Source organism: Rhinatrema bivittatum, chromosome 11 (genome assembly GCF_901001135.1).
Source record: "Rhinatrema bivittatum chromosome 11, aRhiBiv1.1, whole genome shotgun sequence".
Taxonomy (NCBI): Eukaryota; Metazoa; Chordata; class Amphibia; order Gymnophiona; family Rhinatrematidae; genus Rhinatrema; species Rhinatrema bivittatum.
The window spans coordinates 72145690-72166468 of NC_042625.1; the positions used below are offsets into that span (position 1 = coordinate 72145690).

Below are 20779 nucleotides of genomic sequence, written 5' to 3' on the forward strand. Positions count from 1 at the left end.
GCAGCCACAGGACCTTCCCATTGGAAGGTTTTTATCCGTCAGATAGATCCTCAGCATCATAAGTTACAAATTAAATCTATTGGGTCTCCTGCCAAATCAGCCCACAGATCCAAGTTTGGGTTCACTCACCACATTGGGAGCTGCTTCAAAAGGAGCTCTCTTCCTGCTTGGAGACCAATGCACTTGAGCCCATTCCTCCCTGGGAAAGAGAGTGGGGGGTTTTACTCCAAATTTTTCCTGATACCAAAATAAAAGGGGGACTCTAACCTATCCTAGACTAAGGCCTTGAGCAAAAGAAAAGTTCAAGATGACTTCCCTGGGCACCCTGATTCCCTTTCTTCAATAAGGGGTGACTGGCTAAGCCCATGATCACAAGGATGCGTATACCCACATAGTTCCCTTCTCACAGGAAATCTGATTTGTCATTGTTGTTGGTCTCCTCAGTATCATGTGCTGCAGTTTGGTCTACATCAGCCCCCCATGTATAAGAACATAAGAAAATGCCATACTGGGTCAGACCAAGGGTCCATCAAGCCCAGCATCCTGTTTCCAACAGTGGCCAATCCAGGCCATAAGAACCTGGCAAGTACCCAAAAACTAAGTCTATTCCATGTAACCATTGCTAATGGCAGTGGCTATTCTCTAAGTGAACTTAATAGCAGGTAATGGACTTCTCCTCCAAGAACTTATCCAATCCTTTTTTAAACACAGCTATACTAACTGCACGAACCACATTCTCTGGCAACAAATTCCAGAGTTTAATTGTGCGTTGAGTAAAAAAGAACTTTCTCCGATTAGTTTTAAATGTGCCCCATGCTAACTTCATGGAGTGCCCCCTAGTCTTTCTACTATCCGAAAGAGTAAATAACCGATTCACATCTACCCGTTCTAGACCTCTCATGATTTTAAACACCTCTATCATATCCCCCCTCAGTCGTCTCTTCTCCAAGCTGAAAAGTCCTAACCTCTTTAGTCTTTCCTCATAGGGGAGTTGTTCCATTCCCCTTATCATTTTGGTAGCCCTTCTCTGTACCTTCTCCATCGCAATTATATCTTTTTTGAGATGCGGCGACCAGAATTGTACACAGTATTCAAGGTGCGGTCTCACCATGGAGCGATACAGAGGCATTATGACATATTTTCCGTTTTATTCACCATTCCCTTTCTAATAATTCCCAACATTCTGTTTGCTTTTTTGACTGCCGCAGCACACTGCACCGACGATTTCAATGTGTTATCCACTATGACACCTAGATCTCTTTCTTGGGTTGTAGCACCTAATATGGAACCCAACAGTGTGTAATTATAGCATGGGTTATTTTTCCCTATATGCATCACCTTGCACTTATCCACATTAAATTTCATCTGCCATTGGATGCCCAATTTTCCAGTCTCACAAGGTCTTCCTGCAATTTATCACAATCTGCTTGTGATTTAACTACTCTGAACAATTTTGTGTCACCTGCAAATTTGATTATCTCACTCGTCGTATTTCTTTCCAGATCATTTATAAATATATTGAAAAGTAAGGGTCCCAATACAGATCCCTGAGGCACTCCACTGTCCACTCCCTTCCACTGAGAAAATTGCCCATTTAATCCTACTCTGTTTCCTGTCTTTTAGCCAGTTTGCAATCCACGAAAGGACATCGCCACCTATCCCATGACTTTTTACTTTTCCTAGAAGCCTCTCATGAGGAACTTTGTCAAACGCCTTCTGAAAATCCAAGTATACTATATCTACCGGTTCACCTTTATCCACATGTTTATTAACTCCTTCAAAAAAGTGAAGCAGATTTGTGAGGCAAGACTTGCCCTGGGTAAAGCCATGCTGACTTTGTTCCATTAAACCATGTCTTTCTATATGTTCTGTGATTTTGATGTTTAGAACACTTTCCACTATTTTTCCTGGCACTGAAGTCAGGCTAACCGGTCTGTAGTTTCCCGGATTGCCCCTGGAGCCCTTTTTAAATATTGGGGTTACATTTGCTATCCTCCAGTCTTCAGGTACAATGGATGATTTTAATGATAAGTTACAAATTTTTACTAATAGGTCTGAAATTTCATTTTTTAGTTCCTTCAGAACTCTGGGGTGTATACCATCCGGTCCAGGTGATTTACTACTCTTCAGTTTGTCAATCAGGCCTACCACATCTTCTAGGATCACCGTGATTTGATTCAGTCCATCTGAATCATTACCCATGAAAACCTTCTCCATTACGGGTACCTCCCCAACATCCTCTTCAGTAAACACCGAAGCAAAGAAATCATTTAATCTTTCCGCGATGGCCTTATCTTCTCTAAGTGCCCCTTTAACACCTCGATCATCTAACGGTCCAACTGACTCCCTCACAGGCTTTCTGCTTCGGATATATTTAAAAAGGTTTTTACTGTGAGTTTTTGCCTCTACAGCCAACTTCTTTTCAAATTCTCTCTTAGCCTGTCTTATCAATGTCTTACATTTAACTTGCCAATGTTTATGCTTTATCCTATTTTCTTCTGTTGGATCCTTCTTCCAATTTTTGAATGAAGATCTTTTGGCTAAAATAGCTTCTTTCACCTCCCCTTTTAACCATGCCGGTAATCGTTTTGCCTTCTTTCCACCTTTCTTAATGTGTGGAATACATCTGGACTGTGCTTCTAGAATGGTATTTTTTAACAATGACCACGCCTCTTGGACATTTTTTACTTTTGTAGCTGCTCCTTTCAGTTTTTTCTAACAATTTTTCTCATTTTATCAAAGTTTCCCTTTTGAAAGTTTAGCACGAGAGCCTTGGATTTGCACACTGTTCCTTTTCCAGTCATTAAATCAAATTTGATCATATTATGATCACTATTGCCAAGCGGCCCCACCACCGTTACCTCTCTCACCAAGTCCTGTGCTCCACTGAGAATTAGATCTAAAATTGCTCCCTCTCTCGTCAGTTCCTGAACCAATTGCTCCATAAAGCTATCATTTATTCCATCCAGGAACGTTCTCTCTAGCGTGACTCGATGATACATTTACCCAGTCTATATTGGGGTAATTGAAGTCTCCCATTATTACTGCACTACCAATTTGGTTAGCTTCTCTAATTTCTCTTAGCATTTCACTGTCCATCTCACCATCTTGACCAGGTGGACGGTAGTATACCCCTATCACTGTAGTCTTCCCTGATACACAAGGGATTTCTACCCATATAGATTCAATTTTGTATTTAGTCTCATGCAGGATGTTTATCCTGTTGGACTCTATGCCATCCCGGACATAAAGCGCCACACCTCCTCCCGACTGCTCCTCTCTGTCATTGCGATATAATTTGTACCCCGGTATAGCACTGTCCCATTGGTTATCCTCTTTCCACCATGTCTCTGAGATGCCAATTAAGTCTGTCATCATTTACTGCTATACATTCTAATTCTCCCATCTTACTTCTTAGACTTCTGGCATTAGCATACAAACATTTCAAAGTTTGTTTGTCTTGCTGAGGTGGCAGTACATCTTTGCAGATTGGGAATGCATGTGTATCCTTATATGGATAATTGGTTGTGTCACAGAATCAATACCCAAGACCATCAGGGTGTTGGGAGTTACTAGGGTTCCTCATCAACTACCCCCAACTGCCACTTGAGCCTTTCATCTCAATTGGAGTTTATCAGAGCTCTGCTAGATATGACTCGGGCAAAAGCCTTTCTTCTGCAACAGAGGGCTATCACCTTGTAGTGGAAAGCATGCAAATGAATTATCTCCCCATCAGTATGGGACATGTTAAGGATGTCGGTGATTATGGCATCTGCTGTCCATGTGATTCCCTTGGCACATCTTCATTTGAGGTGCACCCAGTGGACTCTCAGATCATAATGGGTTCAAGCTCTGCACAACAGCATCCATTTTACACAGTTGCTCAGATTCTGTACTGGCAGGGAGACAATTCCAGTCTGACCAAGGGTGTACCCTTTCAGACTTCTCACCATGGATGCATTCAACCTGGAATGGGAAACTCATGTAGATGGGCTCTGCAATTAAGGTCTCTGGTCTGCTCAGGATATTTCCTGGAGCCAAAGGTGTTTTGAAAGCCTTCAGAGCATACCCAGAGATTAGTTGGCCAATAAAGTAGTCCTGGTTCAAATTGACAGCAAAGTTAAGGCGATCTATATCAACAAGCAGTGAGGCATGGGATCATACCAGAAGAGGTAATAAAGATAACAGTAATGAAATTCAAAAGGGTATGGGGACCCTAGTGGTTGAAAAGGGGAAACCTGTGTTAACAGGGGTAACCTGCATGGAGTGGCAGTTGCTGGGCAGACTGGATGGATCACTTGAGTCTTTCTGCTGGCATTTATTATGTTATGTATCTCCTGTGTCAGGTGTCTGCCCATTTGTGGGACTGTGCCATCTCTGAAAGGATTGTTCTTAAGGACACATTTCTAGCAGGCATGGAGAATTAAAGGTTGAGTCATTCCTTGAAACCACACAAATGGTCCCTGTGCTGGGGGATAGCAAACCAGATGTTCTGAGAGTGGGGCACGGTTGTAGTGGATCAGTTTGCATTCCTTCAGGAATTTACCACTCTTCTGTTCCAGGCAAAGAGCACAGGTCAAATTAACCTTAGATGCTTTGCTGTCAAGTAAAACAAAATTCAAAAAGTGATATGATCATTCATATCCAATCAAATCAATTTTATTTATACAAAGATTACAAAAAATATATAGAATACAATAATCATATACAAGGTAACACCCACCCAATATATTTTTTTAAAAATATAACCATTCACACTCATCCATACATTTAAAATCATCAGGTCCCAAAACACCAAATATCTTCCAACATGTTTCGCTATCCACAATATAACTTAAGAAAGTAAGTCCATGTCCCCGTATGCTTTATCCTTGAGGGTGTGTAACCCCTTCCTGTATTCTATTCACAGTGCTGATCCACTTTTCCAAACATCACATACACATGATGTGTTTTTTTTCAATCTAAATAAACATATATACACCAAAATTCCAAATATACAAAAAAAGCGAAAGAAAACAAAAAAAGAACAAACTTTAAAGTACAAAGACTGCATGTATAAATATGTGTAAGGAATAAAGCAGAACAGCGTTCTCAGCATCTTAGCAACAAAATATATCTGCTGAAAAAATTAAACCATCTGGGACTATAGTTCTTAAATTAAAATTCCAGCATTATTCAGCCCGTAATATTTTGTTGAAATCTCCAGCTCGTCTGTTCATTACAAAAAAGCAGAGATCAACAATGTTGATATTGCTGTCAAGTGAGGCAAGGGTCTGCTGTACATGTATCTTCACAACTAGAGGTATTTTGAGAACTGTTGAAGACAGGGACCATGATTCTCATAGCCTCATTCTGACCAAGACAGATTTGGTTCCTGTTCATCAGACATGTCTATCAAGAAACTAATCAGGCTGGAGATTTCCCCAGATCTCATCACTGAAGATCAGTACAGATTGTGTCAGACTCTCATAAGTTGTTTTTAGATCAGATTGCAACAAACCACATCTTCACTCGGTGGGGAGTTCCTGAGAGAAATTTGCTTGCAGTAGTCCTGAATAGTAAGGTATCAGTTTGTGGATTTTTTTTTTCTCCAAATGAAGTTCAGAAAGCAAAATTATCATATGCTTTTTCCTTCCAATACCTCTAATGGCAAAATCCTTAATAAAATTGAGAGGATCTTTAAATAAAATACATTTGGCTTCCATTACCTTCTGCTCTACCAGTCCCAAGCCTATTGATTTATCCTCCCCATCCAACTAAAATGGAGGCAGAGTTCTTAAATTTTTTTTTCAAAATGACATCAGTAGAACATAAACTCAGTTTAGAACCTACTCAGCCAGTGTTCTCTGCCTCCAGCCATTGGATGGGAGCTTTTTAATTTTACTCTTATAGGAGAGTTCTTTAAAGGATTGCGTGCTAATTTTAGCCCCTTTACTTGTCAAAGCTGCAGTTTTTATGGCCATGCTCCTGCAGTGAAGCGAGTCGGAGACACTAATTTCCCTACTCTGTTACCATTGTTGTGGTAAAGAGCTTCTATAGCTGTCTTAATTCATTCAGTAGTTGATGAATTAGCTATTTACCTGCATCAAAGCTTTTGCTTTATCTGACAGCCACTGCCGTAAGCTGAATTCTTCAAAATTCTGATGTCGGAGAAATGTTGCTGTGGAGCTGAACGCAGTTCCTGTGAAGGAACATTATGCTCTTTGTTGCAGTAAGGCTGAATCCTCTGAATCATTTGAAGGTTCCAGCGACAGCCAAAAAAGTAGTCACATGAACCTGTTGCTGACATGCAGAAACCACGATCAAGGGCATCTTCACTTGCAGGGGAACATTCTATAGCCGTTCTAATGGCTGATTTGGATTTGGCAGCCATTTTGGATCACACGCTGGGAGCATTGTCATTAAAGGGAAGGTCCTAGTGCGGTTCAGGGACTACCCCGGTTGCTGCCAGGGCTTGATTTTTCTACAGAGTCAAAGCAGGATGTGACTACCAGTAACTCAGCATCTTTATTGCTAGAATTTTTTAGATTTTTTGAATGAGGCATTTAATGCTTTATGAGAGGGTTGTGATATGAATCACTTGCAGCCTAATATTTCTATGGCTGAGTCAGTGAGATTTCAAAAGAGATTGGATACAGCGGATGCAAAATCTCTATCTCTGGATTTAAATTGTCCTTATTTAGCTACGGAGGATGATGGATGTAGACGGATTCTCTACTCTGTAGAAGGCGAGATTCAGTCATTAGAGGATGAAGAACAGATTAGATTGTTCCATAAAGAGGAGATGGCTGTGCTATTTTACAGGTTTCGGCAACCTTTCCTCTTGAGGAGAAAGATGAACCTGTTCCTGATTGTGATCCTATTTCGAGAGGTTCACATAAAACAGCTTCTACTTTCCCTTTTCATCAAGAGATTGAAGCTATGATCTGGCTGCGTGGGAATTTCCTGAAGCTAGTTATAAGCATCAGAGGATTTTTAATAGATTGTGTCAGTTACCTTCTAAGGTTTTGGATCGTCTCCTTTTTTTTTTTTTTTTTTCAGCAGCCTAAAGTGGATGCTTCAGTCACTGTTGCTAGAAAAACTAATATTCCTGTAGAAGAAGATGCTTGCTTTGAGGTGCTCAGGATTGGAAGTTAGGGGCAGTCCTTAATCTTTTTTCTGCTTGCTCTTTGATTTTACAGGGAGCAGTTTATTCTAGTTATGTTGCTAAATCTATGCTGCTTTGGATTCAGCACTTATCTGAGTTATCTAACTCAGCAAGGTTGGAGACTGCTGCATCCTATATATCTGATGCTTTTTTATATGATATTTTCTGCTAGGTCTTTGGCTCTTTCTGTGGGAGCTAGACACCTCTTTTGGTTAAGAAATTGGTCTGCTGATTCTTTATCAAAATCCATGCTGTCTCGTCTTCCTTTCAAGGGTAAAATAACTTTTTGGGGAAGATTTGGATCATATAATAGAGTATGGGAGACCAAAAGATTGTGAGATTACCTGAGGATAAGGCTAAACTAAGTTTATCATTTTTATAGAAGCCATATTCAGTTTTTGGAAGCCAAGAGATATAGGTAAGAGTAATGCCTCAATCTCTAGTAAAGGGAAGAACTCCTCTCCCTCCTTCATGGTGCAAGAAGATCTAGGGGAGTTCTGATCTATCGGGGCATCAAATAAACAATGAAGTGAGGAGGATTCATTTTCCAGGGGAGCCATTGGGGGTAGGCTACAGGCTTTTCTTGGAGAATGGATCCAGATTTTCAGATCAATGGGTTTTGGATATAATCTGTTAATTATGCTCCAGAATTGAGTTTGGTAAAGGATCATTTTGTAGTTTCACCTGCCCACTCACCTGTAAAGGTGTCGGCAGTCCATGTGACATTAAATAAATCAGTTCAATTACAAGCAATTTGTCCAGTTCTTTTACCAGAGCAGCAAAGGGGGTATTCAGTTTTTGTGATTCCAAAAAAGGACGGTTCGTTCAGACAGATATTAGATCTAAAAGGGGTAAATCGAAACATCTCTTGTTTCCATTTGGAATCTCTTTGCACAGTAATTGCCTCAGTTCATAAGGGCAAATTTTTAAATTCCCTAGATCTGAAAGAGGCTTACTTTCATATTCCCATGAAACTAGGTTTCCAAAAATATTTGTTTTTGTATACTAGGCCAACATTTTCTTTGTGGCCCTTCCGATTGGCTTGGCTACAGCTCCAAGAACTTTTACAAAGGTAACGGTGGTTGTAGCAGCCTTTTTGAGAGAGAGGAATTTTAATTCACCCTTATTTGGACGATTGGTAAATAAGGGCCAAATCATTCTCCGAAGGTGAAAAATCGATAGAAATAGTGGTCTCTCTACTTCAGCATCTAGGATGGGTGATCAGTTTTTCAAAGTCATTTAAAGCCTACCCAGAAGTTGGAACATCTAGGGGTAGTGTTCGATTCTGCGGCTGGCATGGTTTATTTACTGCCGAAAAGAACTTTAAAGCTTTGTGTCCAGATAAAGTGATTTTCAATATGAGCCCCAACTGTGGCATTACCTTCAGATTTTAGGTCTAATGGCCTCAAATCTAGAGTTTAGTACCTTGGGCAAGAGCACAATCCCCCTGCGGATTTCGTTTCTTTCAAGATGGAATCAGGATTATCAGGATCAAGCAACTCTAAAATGGAGGATTCAGTTGTCAACTATGAAGGGAATGCCTCTAGAAACTACACTCTGAGTTTTTGACAAGGGATGCCAGTTTGGCAGGTTGAGGGGGGGGGGGGGGGGGGGGGCACATTGTAAGAATCTTTACACACACAGTTTGGATTCAGGAAGAGGGAATAGTCAAATTGTTTAGAGACCAGGGCTGACAGGTTGGCTGTACTGTATTTTCAGCCTCAGCTTCAAGGAAAGGCAGCAAAGGTATTATGCAACAGCAGTGACATATATATAAACAAACAGAGGAACTCGCAGTCAGTGTGTTGGAGGAGACAAGCCTGTTTGCTTGGGCCGAGAGTCATCCACTGCATTTGACAGCACAACACATAGCAGGTCAGGGCAAGCAGATTTTGTTTAAATACCTTTATTGAGTTTCAAAAATACAGCACTACTATAAATACATAAGGATGGGTACGCTGGGATTCTCCAGTGGCCCTGCTTGAAAATCACATACAATAACTCACCAACATTAACCCCCCCATCCCCTCCCCAAATACTCTTCTTCCCCACCAGTTAAATAACAAAAAATGTAATCATCATTGCAACCGTGGACAAGTAGCAAACATTATGCAACAAGAACAGAGAGCAGACTGGTGAGATCTTCTCAGCCCCCCTAACTCCCCCCACCCCCTCAAGGCCTCAGCTTAACACTTAAAAGGCATAATGCCACAGAGAAGTTTGCTGTACATAGGGCAGAGAAAAATCATTTAGGATTAAACTGCGAGCTCTGAGGCAGGGATTGAATATAAGCATCCCAAACTAACAAGAAATGCTTAGATTTGCGAGCTATGTCAATTCGTACTACCAACTTCTCGTTAACACAAGAGGTGGATTTGGTTCTAAGTCGGAACATAATAGATCCAGGATGCCTATTCACCAAATAGATTTAATGGCATCCAATCAAAACAAAAAGGTAAAATATTTTTCAGTCATTGCAGAGAATTGAACAGCGAAGAAATAGATGTTTTTCTACAGAGTTGGAGGGGTTACAATCTCCTACCTTTTTTTTTCTCATGCCCTTTAATAGCTCAAGTTTTAAGGTGCTAGTTGCGCCTGATTAGCCAAGAAGACCGTGGTATGCAGATCTAAGGAGACTTCTAGTGGACCAACTTTCTAATCCCTCTGATGAAGGGACTTCTTCATCAGGGTACTGTAGAAATGGGATCGAACTCCATTCTGGCTTATGGCTTGACTATTGAAAGGGAAAGATTAGTAAAAAAGAGGCTATTTGCGTTCAGTTATTAGTACAATGTTACATTCTAGAAAGTTTGGTGTTTGAGATTTTTTGTTTGAAGAAGGTATTACCATGGAAGGAGCAGATAGGAGATATTCTCTCCTTTTTTCCAAGGTGGTTTGGACAAGGTTTATATTTAAACTCTCTTTGAAGGCTCAAATTGTGGCCATTTCATCTTTGAGGAAACATTAATGGTAACTTAATTTCTTCCCATAGGGATGTTGGTTGTTTCTTATGTGGAGTGAAGCACTTATGTTGTCCTGTAAATTGTTTTTCCTCATTGGAGTTTAAATTTAGTTTTACAAGCATTAACTGGTTCACCTTTTGAGCCTTTTAATAGAGTCTACAATTAAGGACTTAACACTTAAGAGTTTGGTTTTTTTTAGTTACTATTACCTCTGCAAGGCAAATTTCGGAATTGCAGGCCTTATCTGTGCAATCTCCATTTTTGTGCTTTACAAAGAATTCAATTATTTTGAGACCAGTCCCTTCTTTTTATACCTAAAGTTGTGTCTTCATTTCATTTAAATCAGCATATTGTTTTACCTTTTAGTAAGAGAGAGTGTAAGGAAGGTTTAAAGTTTTTAAGATATTTGGATGTTAGGAGATGTTTAAAACTTTATCTTGAGAGGACAAAGGTTTTCCAGAAGTTGGAAAGGTTTTGTTTTTTTATGGTCCACAAAAGGGAGAAGCAGCTTCGAAGACTTCGTTTGCTGGATGGTTAAAGAATGCTATTTCTTCAGCTTGCTTGCTGAAAGGTAAATTGATTCTTAATATGATTAAGGCTCATTTAATAAGAGCACAAGTGTCATTGTGGGCTGAAAGATGTTTTGTAAGTCCATTGGAGATATGAAAAGCTGCAACATGGACTTCTTTGAGAACATTTGCAAAGCACTATAAGTTGGATCTTCTCGCTATACAAGTCATTTTTTGTTCTGTCTTAAAAGCAGGATTGTCATCTCCCCCCCCCCCCCCCCCCCCCCATCCTTAAATGGGCTCTGGTATTTCTCATAGGTTCAGGACTGGTGGAGCAGAAGGTAATGGAAGGAGAAATTCTTACCTGTTAATTTCCTTTCCTTTACTTCTGCTACACCAGTCCAGAACCCTATACTTTGTTTTGTTGTTGCTAAATGTTTTTACTCATTGCTATTTTAAGTTGTTTCAGACTTATTGTTTAGCATTGGGAATTCATTCCTTCATATATGAATTATGTTTCAGTTCATTTTAATTCTGCTTAGATTCAGCTTTTAGGTTGTGGTGTTTCAGATTTAATATTTAGAAATTTAGTATTTTTCTAATCATTTTTTGGCTTTGACAGTAGTAAACTGGCTGAGTTGGTTCTAATCTGCATATATGTTCTACTGTTGTCATTTAAAAAAAAAAAAAGTTTTAAAACTCTGCCTCCATTTGGCTGGATGGGGAGGATAAACCCATAGGTTCTTGACTGGTGTAGCGAAAGGAAATTAACAGGTAAGATACAATTTCTCCTTAGAAAATTTCATTTGGTGGCTTAAGTATATTCTTGATGACAGATCTGAGGCTGAGAGAGGGTTGACTGTCCATGATCTAATAGATGAGGATGTTGATTTATTTGCTATTTCTGAGATGTGGCATATAGAACTTGGAGTTACACTCTCAACCCTTTGCCAGGATACTTGCCTGTATTCCAAATTTAGGAAAGAGATGGGGTTGAATAGCAATTATATACTGGGCTACTCTTCCTTGGTCAAGCACACTTTTATTTAGCTTTATTTATAAACCTCTTCATCAGCCTTCAGAAGCTCATTCAGAGTGTACAACATTTATAAAAACCATTACAACACAGTGTGTGTAGTAAAAACAAAAACATATACACCAAACTGAGGTCTGTTCTAAAATGTCAAACCTAGAGACCTCTGGCAAAATGTCTGCAAGCAAACAACCGGGGGAAAAATGTTTTAAGGGTGTGTTTTTGTTTTGTTTGTTTTAAACTCTACAAAGACAGCTTCTGTCTAGTGATTCTGAAAGATTCCAGAGAACAGGCCCTACTACAGAGAACACTCAATCCCTAAGATGGACTGTACCCACCCCCTTAAAATATATCAGCAAAAATAAAAGGGCCTTGACTGAACTGTAGACATTGAGAGAGAATATACATTTCCCAGTGATAGCAGGCTGAATTAGCTATGCTGTCTGGGAGCGTCGTGACCGGGATCGGTAGGCGGAGTTTTTTTTCCGCAAGCAGGGGTTTTTTCTCCTCACTCGTCTCTTCAGATTTTTCAAATTTTTTTGACTTTTTCTCCCGTCACTTTGGCGGCGATGGCTCCGAAGCCATCGGGGTTCAAGTACTGCCAATGCGGGAAAATTGTCCATCACTGATGAACATAATTATTATTTGTTTGGGCCCGGAGCATGACACAGCCTCATGCCAAGACCGTGTGGTCAGATGTCGCCCTGGGCCCGGCGAAGAAACTCAAGAAAACTCCAGCTAGAAAATCCACATCGCTGGAGGGCGATTCGGCCAGGGCCGCGAAAGGATTCCTTCGGCGGGAAAGTCCACTCATGCGCCGTTCAGTGGTCACAGGGCTCTGTACCCGCTCGTTCCTGCTCCTCGACGCCGAAGCACTCTGAGCATGGGAGACCAAGACGGAGCAACCATACAGCGCATCGGTGCACGGCGCAGTCCACGGCGCATCGACGCCTCAGCCTAGTCACGACGCTTCGCAGGGTGCATCGGACGATGCTTCTGGAAGAGCTGCTTCACTATCTGGGTCATCTCACCATGATATTCGCAAAAGGAAACATGCTAGACATCACCATCATGATGAAGCAAAGTGTACAAAACATCATGACCCACCTACAGCTCCACCATTTACCTCTCCCCAGGATCCATCACAACGTGAACACCATTCCAAACAAAAGGCTAAGAGGAAACATCTCCAAATGCCGGAATCTCCACGGATGGATTCTGATGTAGAAGTAGTCCACCTCTCCCCCTCTGAAGAATCATTGGTAGAGAGTTCTCATTCGGGTTGGTCGTCTTCTCAAAGATCTCATTCAATCCACCATCCCAGAACCACGCCGTCCTTCTCAGGACTTGTCTCTGGGAGCACTGCCCCACCTTCAGAACCATTTCCTACACCTTCACAACATATCCTAGCATCAAAGGCGATGTCACAAATTTCTCTGGCTTTGAATACATTCTTCCATGATCTGGAAGCTGTTCATACCCAGATTCCAGGTCCATCTTCTCCAACCTCTCCTCGACATCTACCAACGGTCCCGTCACCAAAGCAAAGAGAAAAATCAATTCCAGTTCTGGATCGACCAGATTCTCCACATTCACAATGGTATACTTTGTCCCCTTCCTCATCTACAGGATTTCAGTCAGATCCCCCTGAGGGCCTTTCTGAACCTTATTCTCCTCCTGAGGATTTATCCTACGCTAAATTCATAGAAAAAGTAGGATCTCTCCTGAATATTGAAACAGGAAAGGTTCCCCGACCCTCGAGCTGAGGTTCTAGGAATCCTAAAGATATTTGAAATGCTGCCAGAACCAACAGCTCTACCACCACATGCTGTGCTAGATGCGGTTCTACATAAAATGTGGGAAAAACCCTTTACTACCTCAGCAGCCTCAAGGAAGATGGACTTTAAAATACCGAATGAGAAATTCCACGGTCTGAGTCCACTCAATTACCCCATAACTCGGTAGTAGTGGAATCTGCACTATTAGTGCTTAAAGATCAAAACTTCACGCGAACTCACCACCAGGAAAAGATCATAAATCCCTGGATGATTTTGGCCGTAAGGTATATCATTCCTCCATGCTCCACAAAGATACGACATCAATTTTACGTAATCCACTGTACCATGTCATTAGGCCTGCCTTAGACATCATGTATGTAAACCAATGTAATATGTCAAATCGAATGTCGGTATAGAAAAATAAATAATCCAATACCTCTTTGAATGTCTACAGAGATTACAACCAGCATGTGTGGCTTCGGATAACTCCTTACCACAATCATTCACAGACATGGAGGAAGGTCTCCGACATTTACTCCGTTCTGTTTGAGTCATTTGAATCATCGGCTAGATCCTCAGCAACAGCTATAGCAGCACGGCACATGGCATGGTTAAGAGTCAGTTCCATAAGGGACGATGTCCATGACAAGTTGCTGGATATTCCTTGTCTGAGAGACAATCTATTTGGTAACAGATTTGTTGAAACAGTTACCCTTTTAAAGGAACAGAATACTGCAGTTCAATCATTGACATCATAAGACCCTCATCCTTCTTCTAAAAGATTTTACCCTTCATTCAGAAGAAGACCTTATGCAAGGGCACCTTTTAGGCCATATAATACTTATAGATCACAGTATTACCCCAATCAGCACTACCAACCACAAACTCAACCTTCACGTGGATGTCCTCGCCAACCACGACCTCCAAAACAAACTCCAGCAGCACCTCCAAAACAAACTCAATCTTTTTGAGTTACCCAGAGCCACCGCACTACATAGGGGGCTGCCTTCAGCATTTTTATGCCAGCTGGAAAGCGATTACTTCAGACCGCTGGGTGCTAAACATCATAAAAGAAGGTTGCAAATTGAATTTTCTAACTCTTCCCACACTTCCTCAAATTTCCCCTCAAGAACACATCAAAACATTCAACAGACCTATGGGAACAGTTAGTCACTCTACAGTTGCAGAACTCAATTCGAGTAATCCCAACCTAATTAAAAAATCAAGGGTTTTACTTCCCATATTTTCTCATTCCAAAAAAATCGAGAGGTCTTCGGCCAATCTTAGATTTGCGAAACCTCAAACACATTCAAAAAGAAAAAGTCAAGATGACATCTCTCGAGTATTCTACCCCTTCTGCAACCCAGCAACTAGCTATGCTCCATAGACCTGAAGGATGCTTATTCCCATATACCCATGCACCCTTCCCTTTGAATTGATAGTGATTGTTCTGAACTTGGAAACAAAGTCCTACCCTTTGGCCTTTCCTTGGCCCCAAGGGTATTCACAAAATGCTTAGCGGTGGTGGTGGCTCATCTCAGACAGCTCTCAATACAGATTTTTCCCTATCTCGACGACTGGCTGTTGGTAGCTTCGGAGCACACTACATTAAAGACTCATGCATTCCAAACAATCAGTTGTCTTCAGAAGCTGGGATTCATAATCAATTACGAAAAATCCCATCTACAACCAACTCAAAGTCTACAGTTCATTGGGGCGCTAATCAATACTGTGCATCAGAGGGCGTACCTACCACAGGATTGGATACAAACGCTGTCTTCTCTAGCTCAGCGTCTATTCAATCAATTGCATGCGTCGGCACGGCAAATTCTTCAACTGCTGGGTCATATGGCAGCAGCCATCCATGTAGTCCAATACACAAGACTCCACATGCGTCGCCTACAATGGGGACTCAAGAACCAATGGTGTCAGTTCTGGCAACCACTCTCAACCAGAGTACGCCTCACCAGACAAATGCGTACAGACATTCAATGGTGGATGAACACCAACCATATGAACTCGGGAGCACAGTTTCAGCGGCCTCCTCAAGTCACTCTCACCAGGGATGCCTCCCGGAAGAGCTGAGGAGCCCATCTGAACAACTTAAAAACTCAGGGACGTTGGTCTCTTTGGGAGTTTAATTTTCAAATCAATCTCCTTTAACTTCGAGCCATTTGGTGGGCACTTCAAATCTTCTTCCCAACTTCAAGGAAAACATATCATGGTGTACACAGACCAATCAGATAGCCATGTTCTACGTGAACAAAGGAGGGTCAGGTTCCTGGATTCTCTGTCGAGAAGCACTTCGCATACTGACGTGGGCAATATCCAACCAAGTCTCGATACAAGCCTCTACCTTCCCGTTCTAGACAATGTAACAGCAGACCGCCTCAGCAGAATTTTCCATCCACACGAATCGACCTTGCACCGGGAGGTAGTGTCCAACATATTCCAACAGTGGGGTTTTCCAACTATGGATCTGTGTGCCACAGAGAGCAACCGGCAAACTCTGGCATTTTGCTCAATCCACACAAGCAAACTTAGTTATGTTTCAGATGCTTTCCTCATTCCATGGATGGAGGGCCTACTCTATGCTTACCCTCCCATTCCACTCATATCAAAAACGATACAGAAATGCATCAGATGTAGCGGACATGATACTCATAGCCCCATCCTGGCCAAGGCAGCTATGGTATGTGTATCTCAAACAACTATCCATTCGCCCATCAATTCTGCTGGAAAACCATCCCCAACTTCTAACTCAGATGGGGGGGATCCCTTCTTCATCCAATGCATCAATCCCTCCATCTGACAGCATGGAGATTGAAAGGCACGTACTAAACATAGAAACATAGAAATGACGGCAGAAGAAGACCAAACGGCCCATCCAGTCTGCCCAGCAAGCTTCACACATTTTTTCTCATACTTATCTGTTTCTCTTAGCTCTTTGGTTCTATTTCCCTTCCACCCCCACCATTAATGTAGAGAGCAGTGATGGAGGTGCATCCAAGTGAAATATCAAGCTTGGTTAGTTAGGGGTAGTAGGGGAAGTAACCGCCGCAATAAGCAAGCTACACCCATGCTTATTTGTTTTACCCAGACTATGTTATTCAGCCCTTATTGGTTGTTTTTCTTCTCTCCTGCTGTTGAAGCAGGGAGCTATGCTGGATATGCGTGTAGTATCAGTTTTTCTTCTCCCCTGCTGTTGAAGCAGAGAGCTATGCTGGATATGGGTTGAACGTGAAGTATCAGGCTTATTTGGTTTGGGGTAGTAACCGCCGTAACAAGCCAGCTACTCCCCGCTTTGTGAGTGCGAATCCTTTTTTTCCACATTTCCTCTTGCTGTTGTAGCTTAGAGCGATGTTGGAGTCACAGTAACCATGTGTATGTTTATTGAATAAGGGTATTATCTCCAGGCAGTAGCCGTCGTTCTGGCGAGCCACCCACTCTTTATTGACGGCCTCTTGATTTTATGGATCCACAGTGTTTATCCCACGCCCCTTTGAAGTCCTTCACAGTTCTGGTCTTCACCACTTCCTCCGGAAGGGCATTCCAGGCATCCACCACCCTCTCCGTGAAGAAATACTTCCTGACATTGGTTCTGAATCTTCCTCCCTGGAGCTTCAAATCGTGACCCCTGGTTCTGCTGATTTTTTTCCTATTGAAAAGGTTTGACGTTGTCTTTGGATCATTAAAACCTTTCAAGTATCTGAAAGTCTGTATTATATCACCTCTGCTCCTCCTTTCCTCCAGGGTGTACATATTTAGATTCTTCAATCTCTCCTCATAAGTCATTTGATGAAGACCTTCCACCTTTTTGGTCGCCCTTCTCTGGACCGCCTCCATCTTGTCTCTGTCTCTTCGGAGATATGGTCTCCAGAACTGAACACAATACTCCAGGTGAGGTCTCACCAAGGACCTGTACAAGGGGATAATCACTTCCCTTTTCTTACTCGATATTCCTCTCTCTATGCAGCCCAGCATTCTTCTGGCTTTAGCTATCGCCTTGTCACATTGTTTCGCCGACTTCAGATCATTAGACACCATCACTAAATTACCCAGGACTCTCATCTTAACTTGAGGACGTTTTCATTGAATCCAGAAAACCGTCCACCAGGCACAACTATGCCGGGAAATGGCATCGTTACTCAGAATGGTGCAGACCAAAGAATCTAGACCCCTTCTCTACAACGATAACACGTCTTCTGGAATACCTCCATACTCTTTTCTCAGCGGGTCTAGCATACACCTCCGTTCGAGTGCATGTTAGTGCAATTGCAGCTTTCCATCGTACTCACAACAGACTACCCATTTCCAACCACCCTTTAATCTCCAGATTCATGCGTGGCATTCTGCATCTGAGACCACCGGTCACAAAGCCGCCGGTACCATGGAATCTCAGTATCGTACTGGAACCGTTAATGTTACCTCCTTTTGAACCTCTAGACTCTTGTCATGTCAAATACCTTACTTGGAAAACTGTTTTCTTGGTGGCAGTAACATCAGCACGGAGAACTGCAAGCCTTAGTTCTCTACTCCCCGTACTTAGAATTCTTTCATAACAATGTACCCTTCGACCTCATCCTGCCTTCCTCCCTAAGGTAGTATCTGCGTTTCATATCAACCAGTCCATTTCTCTCCCAATTTTCAAGCCAAAACCTCATCAGAATGACAGATAAGTTTCTCCATACCTTGGACTGTAAAAGAGCATTGGCTTATTACAAACAGAGAACTCAATCAGACTCCAGGCCATCTCAGCCATTCCTCTCCTTCAACCCTAACTCCCAACCAACCTGTCTCCAGGAGAACTCTGGCTAGTTGGTTATCCCAATGCATTACGTATTGCTACAATAAGCGCAATATACCATTGAATATAAGATGAAAAGCACACCAGATAAGAGCAACTGCAACGTCAGTCGCCCACTACAGAAACGTTCCGCTGATAGACATTTGCAAAGCAGCAACTTGGTCTTCTCGCCACGCTTTCACAGCGCACTACTGTTTACAACAGCAGAGCTCTTCTGATGCAGCCATGGGTTTGGCAATACTGTCAACCATGACACAAAAATAAGACTGTCTACTGTTCAGAATTTAAGGGTGGCGTCCTAACCTACAAACAAAACACCTTGACACCACCCGGGAGCTTGGGACTCCCAGACAGCATGGCTAATTCAGCCTGCTATGGCTGGGGAAAAAGCAAGTTTGCTTACCGTAAACAGTGTTTCCATAGATAGCAGGATGAATTAGCCATTAGAGATGTGAATCGGAACCAGAATCGGATCCGATATCAGTTCCGATTCACATCTATAGAGATGTGAATCGGAACTGATATATCTCTATAGATGTGAATCGGAACCAGAATCGGATCCGATATCAGTTCCGATTCACATCTCTATTAGCCATGTGTTCCCTCCCTCCTCCCTAGACAGTCTTCACATACACTGACTACACCTTTATTTTTCTATGCACTTCTTGCTTTGTTACAAGAGACTGAGGTAAATCGGGCAATTGCGAGGGAACCTCACCGCGCAACCGCACAGAGTTGAAAACTCTGTACTCTTGGAGAAAACTCCGCCTACTGATCCCAGTCGTGACACTCCCAGTCAGCATGGCTAATTCATCCTGCTATCTATGGAAACACCGTTTACGGTAAGCAAACTTGCTTTTCGAATTTGTTGCAAATAAGACAATCTGTTCTCATTTGGAAAATTAAGCACAAATATTTAAACTTTACCTTCAGCTCAATAGGTAACTAATGCAGGGGTGTGTTGCACCTGTCCATCTTGGGCATGCAAAAATCATTCTAGCAGCTGCATTCTGAATGAACCCTGGGATGTGAAAGTTTTTGTTTTCAAACTAGAATGATAAATTGGCTATTATGGTGGGCCTCTTGCAGAAACATCTAATTTACATTGATAGCCTAATTGATTGTATAGTGGAGCTGGCAACTTTATCATGACTAGTAGTTTTCTTAAGTGACAGGTCATCAAAGTAAATATTAATCATACCCAACATTTTATTTCAGCCCTGTTTACGACAGTGCTGGTACAACTGGTAGTTAAATAAACTCATAAAGCCAGATGGATATTTGCTGCTTCAATGAGAAGAATGAGGTACAGTCTGTCAAAGATTTTTTTTAAACCCATCATTTAATTAAACTGAAAACACATCCCCTGAAACATATAGGAAAAACTTAATTATACTTAAAGGATTAATATAGATTTTATTGCTTAAGAGAATGAAACTTAAATCTATCTAATGACTGTCAATTACTTAATATGTGGAATTTGGAGTTGCAGAATACTTTTAGATGTGATTGCTCCAATTAAAGCCCAACAATCTCGTTCTGGTAAACCGGCCCCTTGGTCCTCTGAAGACTTCTGTTAAACAAGTAGGGTGCAGATTGGAATGCTTGTGGTGAAAACATGAGCAGAGTCAGATACAATTTTGAAGTAGAATAGAAGTTCTAGTTATAAAGAAATGACTGCAAAAAAAGTTTCAGCTTTATTTCTTTCTACTAGAAATAGCTTGAGCTCCAAAAACCCTCAACAGATTTAATTAATATCTGGGGGTTCCAGATTGTAGAGTTTGTGTCTTTATTTGAAAATAAAATTATTAAAATTCAGAAATAATTGGACAGCCCACAGGAGTTAAACCAGATTTTCCTGGTAAGGAAGAAACCTAAACAGTTTTGTACTAATTTTCATGCAGTGGAGAAAAGCCAGGAAGTTGCTGGGAGGGTTGATGTTGATACCAACAAGCCTTGTCAGTTTTATCAATAAGGGATTTATTAAACTGGGTAATTTAAGATGATTAATGCTTCCTTGAATGAATACTGTTTTTTCTTTCATGTCTTAAGGAGACCATTTTTTTCCACTCCTAAAGAGTTTTACTGAGCCCAGAACTATAATTATAGGCCAGTATCTAACCTACTCTTTTTTTTTTAATAAAATAATTGAATATGCAGTTTCAAAACAACTCTATTCTTAGAACAGGCTTAATATTTAGATATATTTCTACTACTAAAACTTCTGCAGTACTACATGACACATGCAGCACTGTACAAACACAAAAAACAGTCCCTGCTCAATAGAGCTTACAATCTAATAAACATACAGGACAAGAGACTTGGGGCATTTTATAAAGCAAGATAATGATTAATGAGGCTAGCATGGCAACAGTTTCATCAACTGATTTTCAGCATATTGTAGACTGGGATAGGTCATCATTGCTAGTACTTCTGGGTCTATCTTGTGAATTCAATACAGTTAATCATGATCTCTGCCTCTTGGAAAAATTGGTAGAATTGAGGGGTGGAGGCCCGGTTAGGAATTGGTTCTATCCTGTTT

The 20779-nt window shown here is 41.4% G+C and overlaps 1 protein-coding gene across 4 annotated transcripts in view; it reads left to right on the plus strand.

The window, feature by feature from the left end:
* Positions 1-20779, plus strand: part of SPINT2 (serine peptidase inhibitor, Kunitz type 2) — a 118990-nt gene that overhangs the window by 79857 nt on the left and 18354 nt on the right. Inside the window, exon 9 of one of the 4 annotated variants that reach the window (XM_029619513.1) lies at positions 19456-19511. The exons of the other annotated variants lie outside the window; for them this stretch is intronic. Within the exon in view, the coding sequence (XP_029475373.1) occupies positions 19456-19496 (41 nt within the window). The 3' untranslated portion in view covers positions 19497-19511. Of the gene's footprint in view, positions 1-19455; positions 19512-20779 lie in introns of those variants that run through there. 4 annotated transcript variants of the gene reach the window in all.